General features: G+C 51.1%; 1 protein-coding gene across 1 annotated transcript in view; it reads right to left on the bottom strand.

Moving 5' to 3' along the window:
• Positions 1 to 13,402, bottom strand: part of GNAO1 (G protein subunit alpha o1) — a 93,727-nt gene extending 80,325 nt beyond the window's left edge. The window contains exons 1-2 of the mRNA XM_040498053.1: positions 13,398 to 13,402; positions 7,241 to 7,248 (exon numbers count right to left, since the gene is read on the bottom strand). Of these exons, the coding sequence (XP_040353987.1) occupies positions 7,241 to 7,248; position 13,398 (9 nt within the window). The 5' untranslated portion in view covers positions 13,399 to 13,402. The remainder of the gene's footprint in view (positions 1 to 7,240; positions 7,249 to 13,397) is intronic.
• Positions 13,403 to 14,748: the final 1,346 nt, after the last annotated feature.

Genomic DNA, 14,748 nt, shown 5'->3' with positions numbered 1-14,748 from the left:
ACCAGGGTTTGGAAAGCAGGAGCAAGGCTGCATGAGACACTTTAGCAATAGTCAGTGGCATCACATTGCAATAGTCCTATAAACTGATCTTCATTCAAGTACAGAATCAAGTCCCAGAGACATCAATCATTTGAGCCACTAGATCAAGCCATGCCTGAAGCTAACCCTATCTCTACACTTTCGAGTGACAGCAGCCAAATAATTCCCTCTTATTTTTGCCTAAGCTAATTTGACTTGGGTTTCTGTCACTTATAACTAATAGAGTCATGACTAAAACATGATTTGCACCTTGATAATAACAATAATCAGAGATCATCTCCTAGTAAACTTGTTTATTAATTTTCTGTCTTTACCACCAGCCTGTCAGTCCCTGGAGGCCAGGTACCACATCTCGTCTGTCTCAGTTCCTCTTCTCCATATTATTTGGCACAGGACTGCGCTCTGGACAGTACTCAGAGAAAGTGGGACATTAACTATGTGAGTCTGGAGTAGACAGATGCTTAAGACCCCCCCCCCCCACCTCGAAGGAGCCCACTAAAGGAGGCAGATGTGTGTGTGTGTGTGTGTGTGTGTGTGTGTGTGTGTGTGTGTGTTGGGGTGGGAATCCACCAGATTTCCTATGCCTGCAGAGCCAGGGTAGCAAAGCAAAGCCAAGTTAGATGCCACAATGGTGCCCATCCCAAACTCAGAGACTCTGAGGGGTGGACCAAGAAGAAATGGGGAGCAGGCAAGGGCTGACTGCAGACCCGAGTGTTTCCCTTTGGACAGAAGCCACCAGTTAGACTCTGGAAACCTGGCAACACAACTGAGGGAGGAGACCTCAAGTGCAAATGGGGGGGAAACGGGGGAGGGTGGCATCCGAGCCCACTGGAACAGGTCTGAGCTTTCTGGGAAGAGGCAAACAAGGAGTGAGCCTCGGCCTCCCTTGCCTTGGCTCCCCCTCCTTAATGCCTTGGGACCTCGCAGGAGGCCTGGACCAGGACTCTCTTGTTCTCTGCTTCCCCTCTCAGTGTAGGACTGCACTCAGCTGCAGTGAGACTCCCTGGGCACGGTGGCCTTATATGGTCACAGAAGCACAGGCTCAGGAGCTGGAAAGGACCTTGGAGGATCCTCTGGCCCAGCAGCCACTCTCCTTCTCTGAATCACAGATGCCTCTGAGATTGTGGCAAATGCCCCCACGCATATACTGTTACCCCCAGTTTCTGGAGGTTCAAGAACTCAGGGCCCTAAGCTGCTGGAACACGATTTTTCACACCATCTGCAGGCTGGATTAAATGCCCCTCTGCTCCCCTTTCTCAGCACCCTTTCCCCTGCATTGGAACTGTCTCTCTATCCTCCACCATAGCCCCTTTGGGGATCTAGATTCAGGGGGTGCTTTGGGAGCCAGACTCAAGCTGTGGGGCTGGGCAATCTCTTTCACAGCTCAGTGCTTCAGCTTCCTCAACCTTCCATGGAGACGGGCCTGGTAACAGTAACTCTCCTCGCCAGTCGTGGTTGGTAAAGAGAAGTGCCGGGCATCCAGGGCATCATAAGCACTCAATCAGCCCCACTGTTATTATTATTGTTGTCATATTTGGTGAGCAGGGCAGGGTTGGGGTGGAGCTACAGTTGGCTGGCTGCACCATGTCTGTCCTCTTCAGGAGAGGACGTGACCCCGGGGCCACAGGGCAGGGAGGCCAGGAGGTCACAAGGGGACCACTGCCCACCAGGAGGAAGCCAAGCAAGGCCACAGAAGGGAAGATGGGGCAGGGAGAGGGGGGCATTGTTGGCACTCAAGCAGAGAATCTGCTCATTTACCTAACGAACATCACAGGAGCAGCAGTGGGTTAAAAAGCTGGATTTTCTGACTTGGGTGCTGCTCCGTGATGTCATAAAATGTGTTTCTGATCACAGCTGGAGATTCACGTGTTGACTGTCCAGGTTAGGTCAGTGCTCGGTGCCTCACTTGTGTGACACTCACCAGGGAGACTGATCAGCAATGGGCATGTGCCCTGGGGCCACGCCTCTGCCGAGCCGTGGTGGGAAAGGACCACCTTGCATTCACGGAACACATATTTAATCCAACAGTGAACAGTGAGATGCAGTGATTTAATGGCTCCCGCACCAGCAATGAGGGGCTCCACAGAACCCATCAGAGAGCATGGGATCTGAACCGGGTCCTAAGGTGAAAACCCCAGTTAGAGTACAATGTGTGTGTCCTCTGGGGCCATTTTTATAAAACGACGTTTGCATGTGACGGTGTTGGTAGGAGGAAGGGGTGTGGAGAGGGGAGGGAGAGGGGGAGAATGCTTAACAAAGTATCATCAATAATCACTTTTGGGTGGTGGCATTCAGGGATTTTTTTTTTTTTTACTCTGTACGTGTTGGTTTTGTCTCATTAAAAAAATGTGCAATTGGTATTTGAAAGAACACATCATTTTCAGTGGGAGACAGACACTTGTGCTTAACAGGGGGACCATTTTGGCCGGGAGAGAGGACCAGAGTAAAAAGGGGTAGAATCATAATCAATAGGAATTTCCTGACATGTTTCACTTGGGTTCAGCCTGACTTAAGGTCTTGAAGCCTGACTTCAAGACTTTGAAGCCTTGAGGCCTGGTCCCTGCCTCCCCGGGGCTCTCCTTCTGGATGATAAGGCAAGTGTTAAGAATGGCAAGGCTAGCGATATAGAGTGCTATCTGCCAAGGGCCAACTGAAGGGTTTGTGTGTCAGACGTTTTGCCCGCCACCCAACATTCCCGTGTCACCCCAGTGAGTTACTTTCCCTGCCTCCCTTGCAGCTAAGAGTGACCACATGATCCAGTTCAAGTAAGATGGAGGGGAGTAGGCCAGAAATGCCTCTGAGAAATGGTTTTCCTTCTTGGTCCAAAGAGAGGGGGTTTTGAGAGCAGTTTTCCTGCCTCCCTAGTCTACTACTTCCTTGACCCTGGCTGTGCCTCCACCGACCACACCCTGGCTTCTTGCCTTTCTATGTAGTTGTGAGAAAAGTAAATACTGGCACCATGGTGGCCATCTTGTGACTGTGAGGTTAAATGCCACCACCCTGAAAATGGCAGGTCAAAGGGGTTTAGGGGGCTCCCAGTGGCGCTGCTGAACAGCGAAATCAACCCTGGGGCCATCTGATAACAAAGGTAGGTCGTGCTCCTACCAGGATGCCCTCTGCCTGGGATAGGGAAATGGTCCTTCCTGGAACCAGCACAGAAAGAGTCATTTTCCAGCTGGGAAACTGACATAGAAAGAAGAGGTTTGCCTACAAGCTTATGGTTAGCTTGTGGCAGAGCAGGGACAAAATTCCCAGAGGCCTTTCCATTGTGCCACAGGCCTCTCACTTCCCGTAGTGCTGCCCTGAGGCAGGGGAGCTGATGGGTCATACCAGGTGAGAAAAACATCTATCATTTGCAAAACAGAAAGATTTGTTTCCCCTTCTGTCTTAAAATCTCTAGTTCCCAATAATTTGGAGGCTTCTTTGAGGGTGTTCTTTGTCCATTCATTCATTCACTCATTCCCTCTTTCACTTTTCATGTATTTTTCTGGCACCTCCTATATACCAGGCACTGTAGCAGGTGCTGGGGAGACAAGAGTGAACTGGCAGACACAATTCCTGCCCTCCTAGAGCTTGAATTCTATTGCAGAAGGTAGATATTGAATAAGTAATTTCACAAGTACTTAATTAAATTATAACTGGAGTCAGCACTACCAGGAATTAAAATACCACTGGAAAGAGGTCCAAGAGGAGGATCTCCAGCACGGGCTCAGGAAGTATCACGGAGAGTTGAGCACGAGCTGGCTGCACAGACAGGGACAGAGACAGGACTCCACACGGGGGGACAGCACATGCCGAGGTGGCGCTCCAGAGAGCCACTTCTCTGCATGGTCTCCGTGTGTCTTCCGGAGGCCCTGGCAGGCACACGGGGTGCTGGGGAAATGTACTAAAGGAACAGAAGGCACTTCCTGGGCTGGCGGGTGGGACTGGGAGCCGGAGATCCCAGTCAGGAGGGCGGCTCTGGATCTGGCGCCAGCGTAGGTCTGATGTTTCCTCCCGAGGGAGGGTTCCACCCAACCTCCTGGAAAAAGTAGAAACAGTAAGCCAAGCCCATGTGGGAAATGTCACAAACACCGGCCAGGCTAAGGGTGCTGGCAGGACAGCAGACAGCTTGAGGCGGGCGCAGCCGACGGGAGGCACCCCAGGATAACAGGCAGAGGGGAGGGTCCTGCTGAAGGCCTTTCTCTTCTTTCCCATTGGTGCTCCCACCAATTGTCACATTTACTTTCATCTGACAAAGAGCCGAAGTGTCGTGCCCGGTGGGGTTTGACCCGCAGGAGAGACCCTGGCTCCTGATTTTGTGATGCCACCAAGAGTGAGGGCTAAGCAGAACGGTCAACAGTGGTCCAGAAGGTACTGTGTGGGTGGAGCCAGGGGGTGGATGGGAGGCGGGCGCTTCCAGGACGTGCAGCAGCCCCAATCCCTGTGAGGACACCCTTCCGTCTTTCCTTCCTTCCTTTCCTTCCTTCCTTCCACAATATAGAATGAGCACCCATTAGGAGCTGGACACACACTGACAGTCCTATTCACTAACAGTGTGGACTGTGGGCAGGTTCTCAATCTTTGTGGGCCCAGATCTCTATTCTGTAAATGGGGATAATGACGCTGTCCCTTACAAGCTGTCAGCAGTATTAAAGAACATGTGGGGAGGCCCTGGTACACAGGCCTGTTAGTTGCCAGTTGCTGACATTACTTAAAAGATACAGACCGATTGGTGCTAAAGCAGGGCTAAGCCTCTAGTCTTATCTGTCGGGACACGGGTCCCCCTCCTACCCAGTGTAGCAGGGTCTTGACCTAAATGAATGAGCTCGTTGAGGGACCAGAGGGTACTCATGCTTTGAACGACTGGCTCAGACACCACTGGCTGGGCAGAGGTAAGATGTGTGCGTTTTACAAAGTAATTATGCTGAGACCCTGATTTCTGATTTCCCAGAGTTCCAGGAGAGCAGAGAGAGTCACTGGGACCCAGAGGCCCTGATGACAGGTCAGAAGCTTCGCTCTTGTCTAAGCATAAAGGCTGCTTCCTTGATTGGCAAAACCAGAGCTCTCCTGAAGGTGACGCCTTCCTCTTCCTCATCCACACAACTGACCACTACATGTAAGGTGCCGTTCATACAGCACCCAGCAGACAGTGGTGAGCAGGACAGACATAGCCCTTGACTTCAAAGGACTCACAGTCTAGTTGGGGAAGACAGAGAATAAAGAAGTTAATAAAGAAATAGTATAGAGTGATGAACACAAGAAGCATAGAGTGAGGGGGTTGGGGGTGTGGAGTTAGGAGCCAGGAAAGGAGGTGGCATGTGAAAGTGAGGCCTGATTGATGAGGACCAGACCTTGTATGTATGAGAGGAAGAACATTTCAAGTAGAGAGCACAGCAAGTGCAAAGGCCCGGGGCACCCTGTGTGTTAGCAGAATGGTGAAGAGCCAGAGGGGCTAGAATAGAGTAAGTACCAGGGAGAGTGGAAGACGAGGTCAGAGAGGGCAGCTGGGAGCTGATCATGTAGGGCCAACGAACAACTTACATTTTATCATAATACACATGACAACAAACAGCAACCTATTAAAACAAAAAACGTGTCCCCCACAAACCATTATGACTTCCACCATTGAATCTGCTCTAAGTGTGGATCGCTTTTAAATAGCATCTTTCCCTCCTCTTTCCCTGACTTCTCCAGCTCTGACTGAAAGGCCTGTTGTCAGAACAGTTAGGGATTCTAACTTACACAGCTAGGCAAAAAAGAATAAGAAAAAAAAAATCGCCATCATCCCACCACCTGGAAGAAGCACCGTCCACATGTTAGTGTACATTTCAGTCCTTTTATCTGGGAGCCCATATGTGTATTGTCTTTCCTGAAACGGAATCACGCCGTGTGCCTCTGTATCATCCAGGAGTTGTCGCTGGCTGCCTGGTGCCCCATCATTGGAGTGGGGCCTGAGTCATTCAACCATGCTGCCGTCAGTGGGACGCTCGCGTTGCTTGTGGACGGGAGCTCCCCCCAGCTTCAAAGTCAGCTGTTGGGGAGGCTGCCTGACCATGAGCGAATTTCTCCTAAAAAAGGCAGAAAGCTACAAAACCTGGACGGAACAAGCCAGAGGCTGGGTGACCCCTGGCCTTACGCGCTGGGCTCAAGTGAACTGTGTGAACACAGATGGGATCTTTCAGCTATTTGAAAAGAAAAGAGAGATCCAACTTAAAACCGGTTATTTAACTGTGGGGTGAAGTTGTATGATACGAGAAAAATTATTTTTTAAAAATAGATAAGATCCCTTAGTAATTAATACTGTATTTAAAACTTGGAATTCTAAGAATAACAGAATAGAAGGGTATTTAAAATAATAGTATTAAACAAATCAGTCCCCCAGGGGGACGACTGGTACAAAACAAGGGATGTGTCCTGTTGACAGTGACTTGCAGAAATCTGTTATAAAGATGCCATTTTTAATAAGGGCTAACTCGGGCCAGAAGCAATGATGTCAGCTGCCAATTGTCACCAGACGGAGCCAGGGGCAAGGCCAGGACTCGTTGTGATTCCAGTACAGAGCCTCTGCTGCCATTATCTGGAAAACAACGTGGACCTTGCCCTTTCCCAAGACTCTCTGTGCAGGGGGTGAGCGGGGGCACAGGCCAGCTCTCATTCCATGGGGGTGTGATGCTCGGAACACTGCCTTCTAGAGCTCTGTTCCTTTTTCTCTTCATGGCAGCATGGTTGGTCTGAATCCTGGGACCCTGGCCTTGGATTAGAGACATACATTGTTGTCTTGCACTTGGGGGCAGAAGACCCAGGTTCTTATGCTGTTTGGCCACTAACAAGCATCACAGCCCCAGGTGCAGTGGGGAAGAGAAGTCTCCCGGGAGCTAGGGGCTGTGGCCCACCTTTCTTAGGTCAGCACCATTGCCTCAACCTGGGGCTCCGCCTTGGTGTTAGAGGAAAGCCTTTGAGGGAGCTCTGCCTGCCTCCTCTGCCAATACCCTTGGCTTCCCAATCCACCCCCAGACTCTAGCCGCTGGCCCTTCCCATGCCAGGGATTTTAGGAAATGCTGCCATTTACTGTGACAGCTGACAACCTGGTTTTGTCACTCAGGAGATCTGGGGGGTCTGGCCTTGGCTCTACCACTGACCAGCTACAGTGAGCTTAGACGTGTCTTTTGCGTGTTGCCCTAGGTTTGGACTTGGGGTGTGTCAATTCCCTGTGGCCACCCTGCTTCACTCGGGTCAACCAAGTTCCATGGTCATATCTATGTCTTTGCCAAATGCAGTCTTTTTGGAATATCACAGCTCATAAAACACGGGTACAAAAAATTAAAGGGGCTCTTGAGGGACAAAAAGATTGAGCAGCTCTGAAACAGAGACCTGCGTGCCTCGCTAAATCCAGGCTCTGCTCAAATGTCACTTCCTCAGACCACTCTGGTGGTCTCTATCATTCCCTGTCTTTCTCCTGCCTTATTTTCCCTTGTAGCATGCATCACTGCCTGATGTGTATACTTACTTGTATACAGCCTCCCCACATACCAATGAGCTTTACGAGGGCAGTGACCTTGTCTGTCTCATTCACTGACCACAGTGCCCCCAAGAAGTGCCTAGACTTCGTGAATGATCAGTAAATGTTGGCTGAATGGCTGAATGAAACAGGCGGCCGTTTAGGACCTCTTGGCAGCTCTACACAGGACTCCTTCCTGTGAAGCTGGGTGGCCTTTAAAACTGTGGGCCAGGACAAATGTGCTCCCTGACCCACCACCACTACCTCAACCCCTGGCTGTTAAACCCATCTCCCGACCTTGGGTGCTCACCAGTCTTCCCCCTTCGGGGCCAGAACCTGTGGCCCTTTTCCCAGTGACGGTAATGAGGATTACTCCCTCACTCAGCCGTGCGAGTTCACTCCCTTTTACCCCTCATCTTGGTTCCCGTAGGTTTTCTAAGGGTCAGGACATACAGCCACCTTACACCGCCCACTCCACGCTCAATTCTGGGAAACTCCAAAGCCATTTTTTGAAATCCAACTGTTAAATTCAGTGGTTACGTTGCAAAGACATGACCGAGAGCTTTATGGCTTCCGAGCCCTTTTTACAATGCCTTATGTAGAGACGTGAGCTTTCATTAAACACAGTAAAAGCCTGTGAGTGAGGCAAATTGGTTCAGCGTCGATTTTACTGCCTAAATCTAAGTAACATTTCTGGTTTCCCATCTCCCTGATTAGGGCAGCCGCTAGACCGCCCTTTCTTCTGCTGCTGACATAATGAAACAGAGTATTCTTATTAGTACATTTTGTTTAGTATATGAATGATATTATACATTGGTGGGCAGCGTGCACAGCTTTTTAATTATGTTTTGTGGAGGAGGCACAAGTGACGCTGCAGAGCTTTGCTCCTCTTGTTCAGTCGTTGGGGAAAAAAACCTTTTCCCCTGCCTGTCTACAGTAGGTTTGTTCATTATTTATGATCCCTGCTCATGAGCCCCTGGATGTGGCCTCATGAACCACAGGAAAGAGACAAAAGACCACTAGAACCCACTGTCTCTGGCAGACGGTTCACAGACTAGCCATTCACCAACTGAAGCCATCTAAAGCATCTTCCCTCCAACCCCAGGATGACAGGCTCTGTCACCCAAGCGGACCAGGTGGGACTCTGACAATCTGTGGGAGGGCTCCTATCTGGGTTCCTTGCGCCTCCCTCGCCACTCACCGTGGGGTGCAGTGGTGAGTCACGGCAGAATCCGCCTATGAGCAAGATTGAGCTTTGTAAATGGCAAATGAGGGTTGTAGCGGACATCTGCTGTTTTTGTTTGCCCGACTTCTATGCTCCCTTCCTTTGGAGAACCATCTCTCCTCCCACCATGGGGACTCTCCCTATCTCCAGCCTCAGTTCCTGGGTGAGCTCCTGCTCCACACCTGCCCAGCCATGCCCAGGCTACTCAGTTGCAGGATCCAGTGTGTTTCCTTTTGCGCTTCAGCCACATGGAAATGATGACGACCACAGAGACATTGCACAGACTTTGTGAGTTTGTTTGGCACGATGGTGACAGGACACTGGACTAGCCACAGAGACCTCCTGATCTGAAAGGGGGCTGTCTGGTTTTACTGCATGATTTCTCAGGGCTCTGACGGCTACAGCACTGCAGGAAAGCACCTGTCCCAACTTTACAGTGGCCAAATCAGGCTGGAGGTCACTTTACCCTGAAGGCATTTTTCAGGGACCAGCGGCTCTCAAAGTCTTTCCATTGCCCCATAAGCCCCCCCCCCCCCCCCCCCAAAAAAAAAAAAGCATCAGAACTTCACTCATCTTGCTTCTCTTCTAGATTATAGATCTAGGCAGCCTGGAAAAGGGTTTTCACAGGCTCTTGGTTTTCCCCTTCCTGTTCTTTTTAAATGAGGACTTGTTTTTCTTCCGCTTCTTACCATGTGATTGGGAGGAAGGACACCAAAACACCACCCCCGACCTGCAGAGACAAAGGGGCATGAAAAGAATCCTCATTCTCCAGTTCAGAGTGCTTGGCACGCACCCAGGGGATAACTTTGAGATTTGCCAGAGAGCCTCCCAAGCACTGTCCCAGATGGCAGACAATTCTAGGTGAGTGTTTGTTCTGAAACAAAGAGACAAATAAAAAGCACCCTTCTCAGATCCCTGCCAAGGAGAGTTCAAGACAAAAGGTACAGATCACCGAAACAGGGCTCCTTGGGGGAAATCACATTTCTCATGCCCGCTGGGGGGAAATACTTGTGGTCAGGTCTGCCAAAAGCAAGTCAGAGTCCACATTCCTCTCCAAGGTAACTCACGTCTCCCTCAAAGCAGACAGCAGTGGTCAGTCATCATGCCAACTTTTGCCGGACAAAGAGGACCGTACCTGCACTCAGGTCCTGAGCCTGTCTGTACCGTGGAAGCCACAGTCTTCTGGTTCCCTGTGTGTCATATCTGTGCTGGGTCTTTGAAAGAAGGTGAGGGAGAATTCCAGGTGAGGGCCTCCTGCCTTGCCAGACCGAGAGACACACAGTCACAGAAACACGGAGCAACACCCAGCCCTGCCAGCCCTCCTTCCCTGGTGGTGGATGTGGCCCAGAAAGGATGGCGGTCTCTGTGTGGTGGATTTAAATAGCCCCGCCGTGGCCTCCGGGGCTTCCCGCCCCAGCCTTTCTCAAGCAGATGGAAACGCCTCGTTAATAACCACTAGGGTATGGTCACAGCCCAAAAAAGAGAGTCCACAGAAATCGCTTTGTGGGCTTCCACATCCATTCGCCTCTCTAGGGATGTCGGGGATGGGGCAGTGAGTTCTGCTCTTCTGGCCAAAGGCACACGACTCAGGCCGCAGGTGCAGCAGATGCTGGTGGGGGCCCAGCTGTGCCCTCTCGGTGGATTTTCGCCTCGGCTGAGGTTGACTTGCAATGGAATCAGGGTTCAGTGGATGGCTCTGTTGCTCATCCGTGAGGCCAACAGGCGGGTAAGTGGTTCCTGGTCCCTCACGGTCTCTGAGCCTGCGCTGAGGCAGAGACCTGCTTCTGGGCCAGTGGCTGGCAGCCGAGGGGCTTTGAATGTGAATCAAGCCTGAAACTGGTTCAGAGTGACATCAAGCGTTCCAAAGGGGATGGGCCTATCAAGCTGCCATCCTGAGAGAATCTGTTCGCTCGGTCAGACTCTAAGTGGGATCTCTGGTAAAGAGAAGAGAAATGCATACTGCCTACTTGTCTGAGCTCTAAGGCACGCCACTCAGCCAGGCCTGGGGCAGTGAGGTTGGGTCCTGGGGAAGGACAACGGTGGCTAGCATCTGCTGAACGCCCGCAGGTGGCCAGCATGTGCTGAGGGCTTCATGGATATTCACACACTCACTCCTTCCAACAACCCCTGGGCCTCACGTCCCAGCATCCAGCCTTAGTGAAAGGCTTAGTTTTCTCCAAGAAACTGGCTAACAGAGAAGTCAGTGAGCTTTCTCAGGGTCAATAAATGGACGTGTTCCCAAGAGTCCAACCTCCTAACCACTCTATGGACAGCCCGTGGACCACAATTTCCAAGAAGCATTGATGATCTCAAGCACATCCAGGGGGAGAGACCAGGCTGATGAGGGGCAAGAATGCTGGCCAACTGGAAAGGAGGAGGAAAGGCACTTCCATATTAAGAAGGGGTCCCAGCAATCAGGTTTCGTAACTGGAAAGTCGCAGCCCTTGTGAAACATCCAGTGCCTTCAATGAATCCTCATCAGATGAGCCCTGTCCCGGCTCTTCTGCTGACCACTCCCGGTGCGGCATCCACTCCACTCAATGCGCTCTACCTGATGTTCCGGTTCCCGGTGATGCGCCTCTGCTCTCTCACTGGGCTGAAAGCCACAGAGCGAGACACAAGGTTGCAGGAGGTGTGAACAACAAACGAATGGACGACGTCTGTCCTGGGAGACCCCTGACACTGCCTCATGTCCCCACCCCATTCATCTTTGCTTATTATCACCATAGCCAACTGCTGAGACAACCACCCCAGGACACTTTTGCATCCTCTGCGCTTTGAGCTCCAACGTGCATGCTTCTGGGAACAGGGGTGGTTAGGGACTGGGAAGGATGGCGGGAGGGGCAGACGATACACACAATTTCCCAGCATCAGAGGCAAACAGAGTTGCCAAAGAATGGAATTCAACTCGGTAAACACCTTCTGACACCTACTAAGTGCAAAGCATTGTCTCTGCCTCTTCGGTGTGGGTCTCGCTCCCTCACATGGAGGTGGCATTCCGGCAGGGTGTGGGGCTTATGGTGCACTCGCTCTGATTTTGGTGTGTGGCTCCAGTTCCTGATGGGCCTTCCTGGGTGGTGCTGCTCATGCCTTTGGACGCAGGCCGTTCCTCCTGCACGGGCTCCCGCATTCCCCAGCCCCAACAGGGGCTTGCTGACTCGCACCGATCACAAATCATCCCCGGGGCTCTTCGGCCGGCTGTGCAAGAACGCCTAAGCAAATATTCGGCTTCCTGGTGCAGGGTCTGTTGTTTCAAGCCTGTTACCGTACTCTGAGCCTCCAATAATGGACCGTCTGAAGTCAAGTGTGTGCCTGGCAGTGCTTTCCACAAAGAACAAAGAGCTGTGTACAAGGGTGGCCTGCACGGCGATGTCACGTCAAAACGCGAAGCACCAACAGGGCTCTGGGGGCCAGAGCCGCAAGGGGCTCCCCTGTCCAACCTCAGACTAAAGCATCTCCCAGCCCTGCTCTCACAGCATGTACTAATCCCTCACTTCTCCCAAAGGGGATGGCAGAAATGCTCCTTCTGTCTCTCTAGCGCCCCTCCATCCTGGATGGGGAGGGCTGCCCAGAGGCTGAGTGTGTCAGGGTCCATGTGTGGGAGGGCGGCCAGCCTCTGACAGCAGCCCACAGGGGAGCAGTGGGGGCACGGCACCGGGTTGTCCTGGACAGCAGGTCCCAGGACTTTAGGAGTATCATCACTACCATTGCATCATGAACAAAATAAACGCGAGAAAGCGGAGAGAGGCCATTCGCGGTCCAGCCCTGCTGCCTCCCGCTGCTGGAGAGATACAGTGAGGAGCTTCCTACTGTGGCACGTGTGCCACTGACCCAGCAGTGACGGGTACCCAGCGCTTCCTTTTTAAGTTCTCCAAGCATTTCCACAGATATTATTTGAATAATAACAGCTCCTACTGAGTTAGTAAACACCAACTTTGGACTCGGTATTTATGTATGTTATCTCATTTAATCCTCACAACAAATATCAGGGATAAGTAACAGTTATCCCCATTTTACAGGTAAGGACACTGAGGCTTAGGAGGTTACCCAAATGTCTGGCTAATGTCTCAGAGCTGGTAAACAGAACTGAGGATGGAAGCAGGGTTTCCCTCCATAACCTCCATCCCAAGGGCCCTAGCAGTGGCCCCATTTTACAGTCATGGGGTGGGGGGAGGGTATGAGAATCAGAGTGACTGGCTGGCCCACTGGCCCAGCACAGAGGTCTCAAGTTAGCCAGCTGTAGCCTGGATTTGGGCCAGAGAGAGAGAGAAAGAAAGAGAGAGAGATGTGTTTTGTTTGGCCTGTAGTGGTTTTGAGGGATTTTTTTTTTGTTTAGTTTTGTTTTTTTATTGGAGCAAATGTTTACAAATCAGGAGAATTCTCACAAAAAGATACTGGCTTCTGGCTTCTGAAAAAAACCAGACATGCTGATCTGCCTTGTTGAGTGTGACCTGAGTCTGGTTGCCTGCTGTGAGCAGGGTGAATGCACTCCGGCAACCAAACAGGCCCCACTAATCCACAGCCTTCAGTCTTCTGCGTGCTGGTTCTGTTGCCATTGTGACCCCTTCAAAGAGCTGGTTAAGTGACATTAACCACATGTTCCTGGCAGAATAAACATTTCCAGCCTGTCAGCAGGAAGGAAAAGTGCTAAACTAATGGTAGATTTCTTCTTCCATTTTTTTTTTTTTTTTTTTTTTTGGTCACCCTAGTAAATATGGGTAGTAGCCAGGAATTTGACAGGTCTGATGAATCTGGAACATTTAGTGTGAACCATGTTCAAACTTGTGAAACCGGTCCACTTTGCTTCCATCTTTTTATGCAGCCTTGTTTGAGGATCCCACACACCCCACGGATCTGACAAGATGCACGGCCGCTCCAGAAGGCCCTGCACAGCTGGACGTTTGGCCACAGTCCATGTTTGCACTTAAGTAAGTGCTGCTGGGTTAGACGCATGGAGCACTAATGACAATCACGTGGTCTCGGCTGCCGAGAAGTGGTCCAGAAGTGATGGGAAGCAAACCTCTTGAGTTAGCCAATGCAAAGGCACTTAGCCAACAAGTGGGAAAGGTACCTATGCACTGGTTGACGATGGGGAAGAACTCCAATCCCTACACAGTGGAATGCCCCGGGAATCAGACCCTGGATTGCCTACTCAACATCTCCACTTAGGTATGCACTAGGCACCGCAGGCCAAATAGGTCCCTCACTGAACTATTGATTTTCCTTCCAAACCTCCTCCTCTGTCAGCCTTCCCCACCCCAGCTAAAGGCAAATACTGTTGCCTACCAAAGACTCTGAGCATCACACCTGCTTTTTTCTTAAAAGGGAGATTAATAAGTGCTAAAGAGGTGCCAAAGACATAGTAACACCAAACTCAAGACTTTCTATTTCTCATAATCAGAAGAATGGAAAGAGAATTGGGGGGGGGGGGGGGGAGGAGAAAACAATTTTTCCCACCATGGGATCCACTGGTATTGAACACTGTGTCCCTGTTACTAGACCAAATCATCTCAGGGGTCATCAGCAGCACCCAGCCTTCAATACAAGGGACTCAGGAGCACATGATTCTAGAATCTAGTCCAGTGTCTAATCTGATTCCAGCAGACAAAAGAGTGGAGAGGGCTTCAGGGGATGGGGGTGGGGTGATAAAGTGCCTGGGTGCCAGGCATAATGACAGCCTGCCCTGAGGAAGGGAAGGGTAGGGGGTTATCCGGTCTCAGCTGACCCACTGAAAACTGAGAGAAGATGACGGGGATCCTGGGAACAGAGCAACCTGAAAGAGATTAGCATCTCCAATCTATCTGCCCATCCTGAACCTGAGAACTACTAAGGCCTTTGGGCAGGTGGGGGTACATGCGGGAGATAAGAGTAAAAAACCAGTGTGGGGATTCCTCCCCTTCACCTGAAGACCAGCTTCAGAGAACGTGGGAACAAGGACCAACAGATGCAGATGCTGGGAAGAGCCTGGCCGAGAGAGACCCGTGGGGCCCAGTATGTGTGTGGG

Source organism: Herpailurus yagouaroundi, unplaced genomic scaffold, assembly GCF_014898765.1.
Source record: "Herpailurus yagouaroundi ecotype Mexico unplaced genomic scaffold, PumYag 190, whole genome shotgun sequence".
In the NCBI taxonomy this organism is placed as follows: domain Eukaryota; kingdom Metazoa; phylum Chordata; class Mammalia; order Carnivora; family Felidae; genus Herpailurus; species Herpailurus yagouaroundi.
This window is presented reverse-complemented; position numbering and strand designations above follow the sequence as displayed.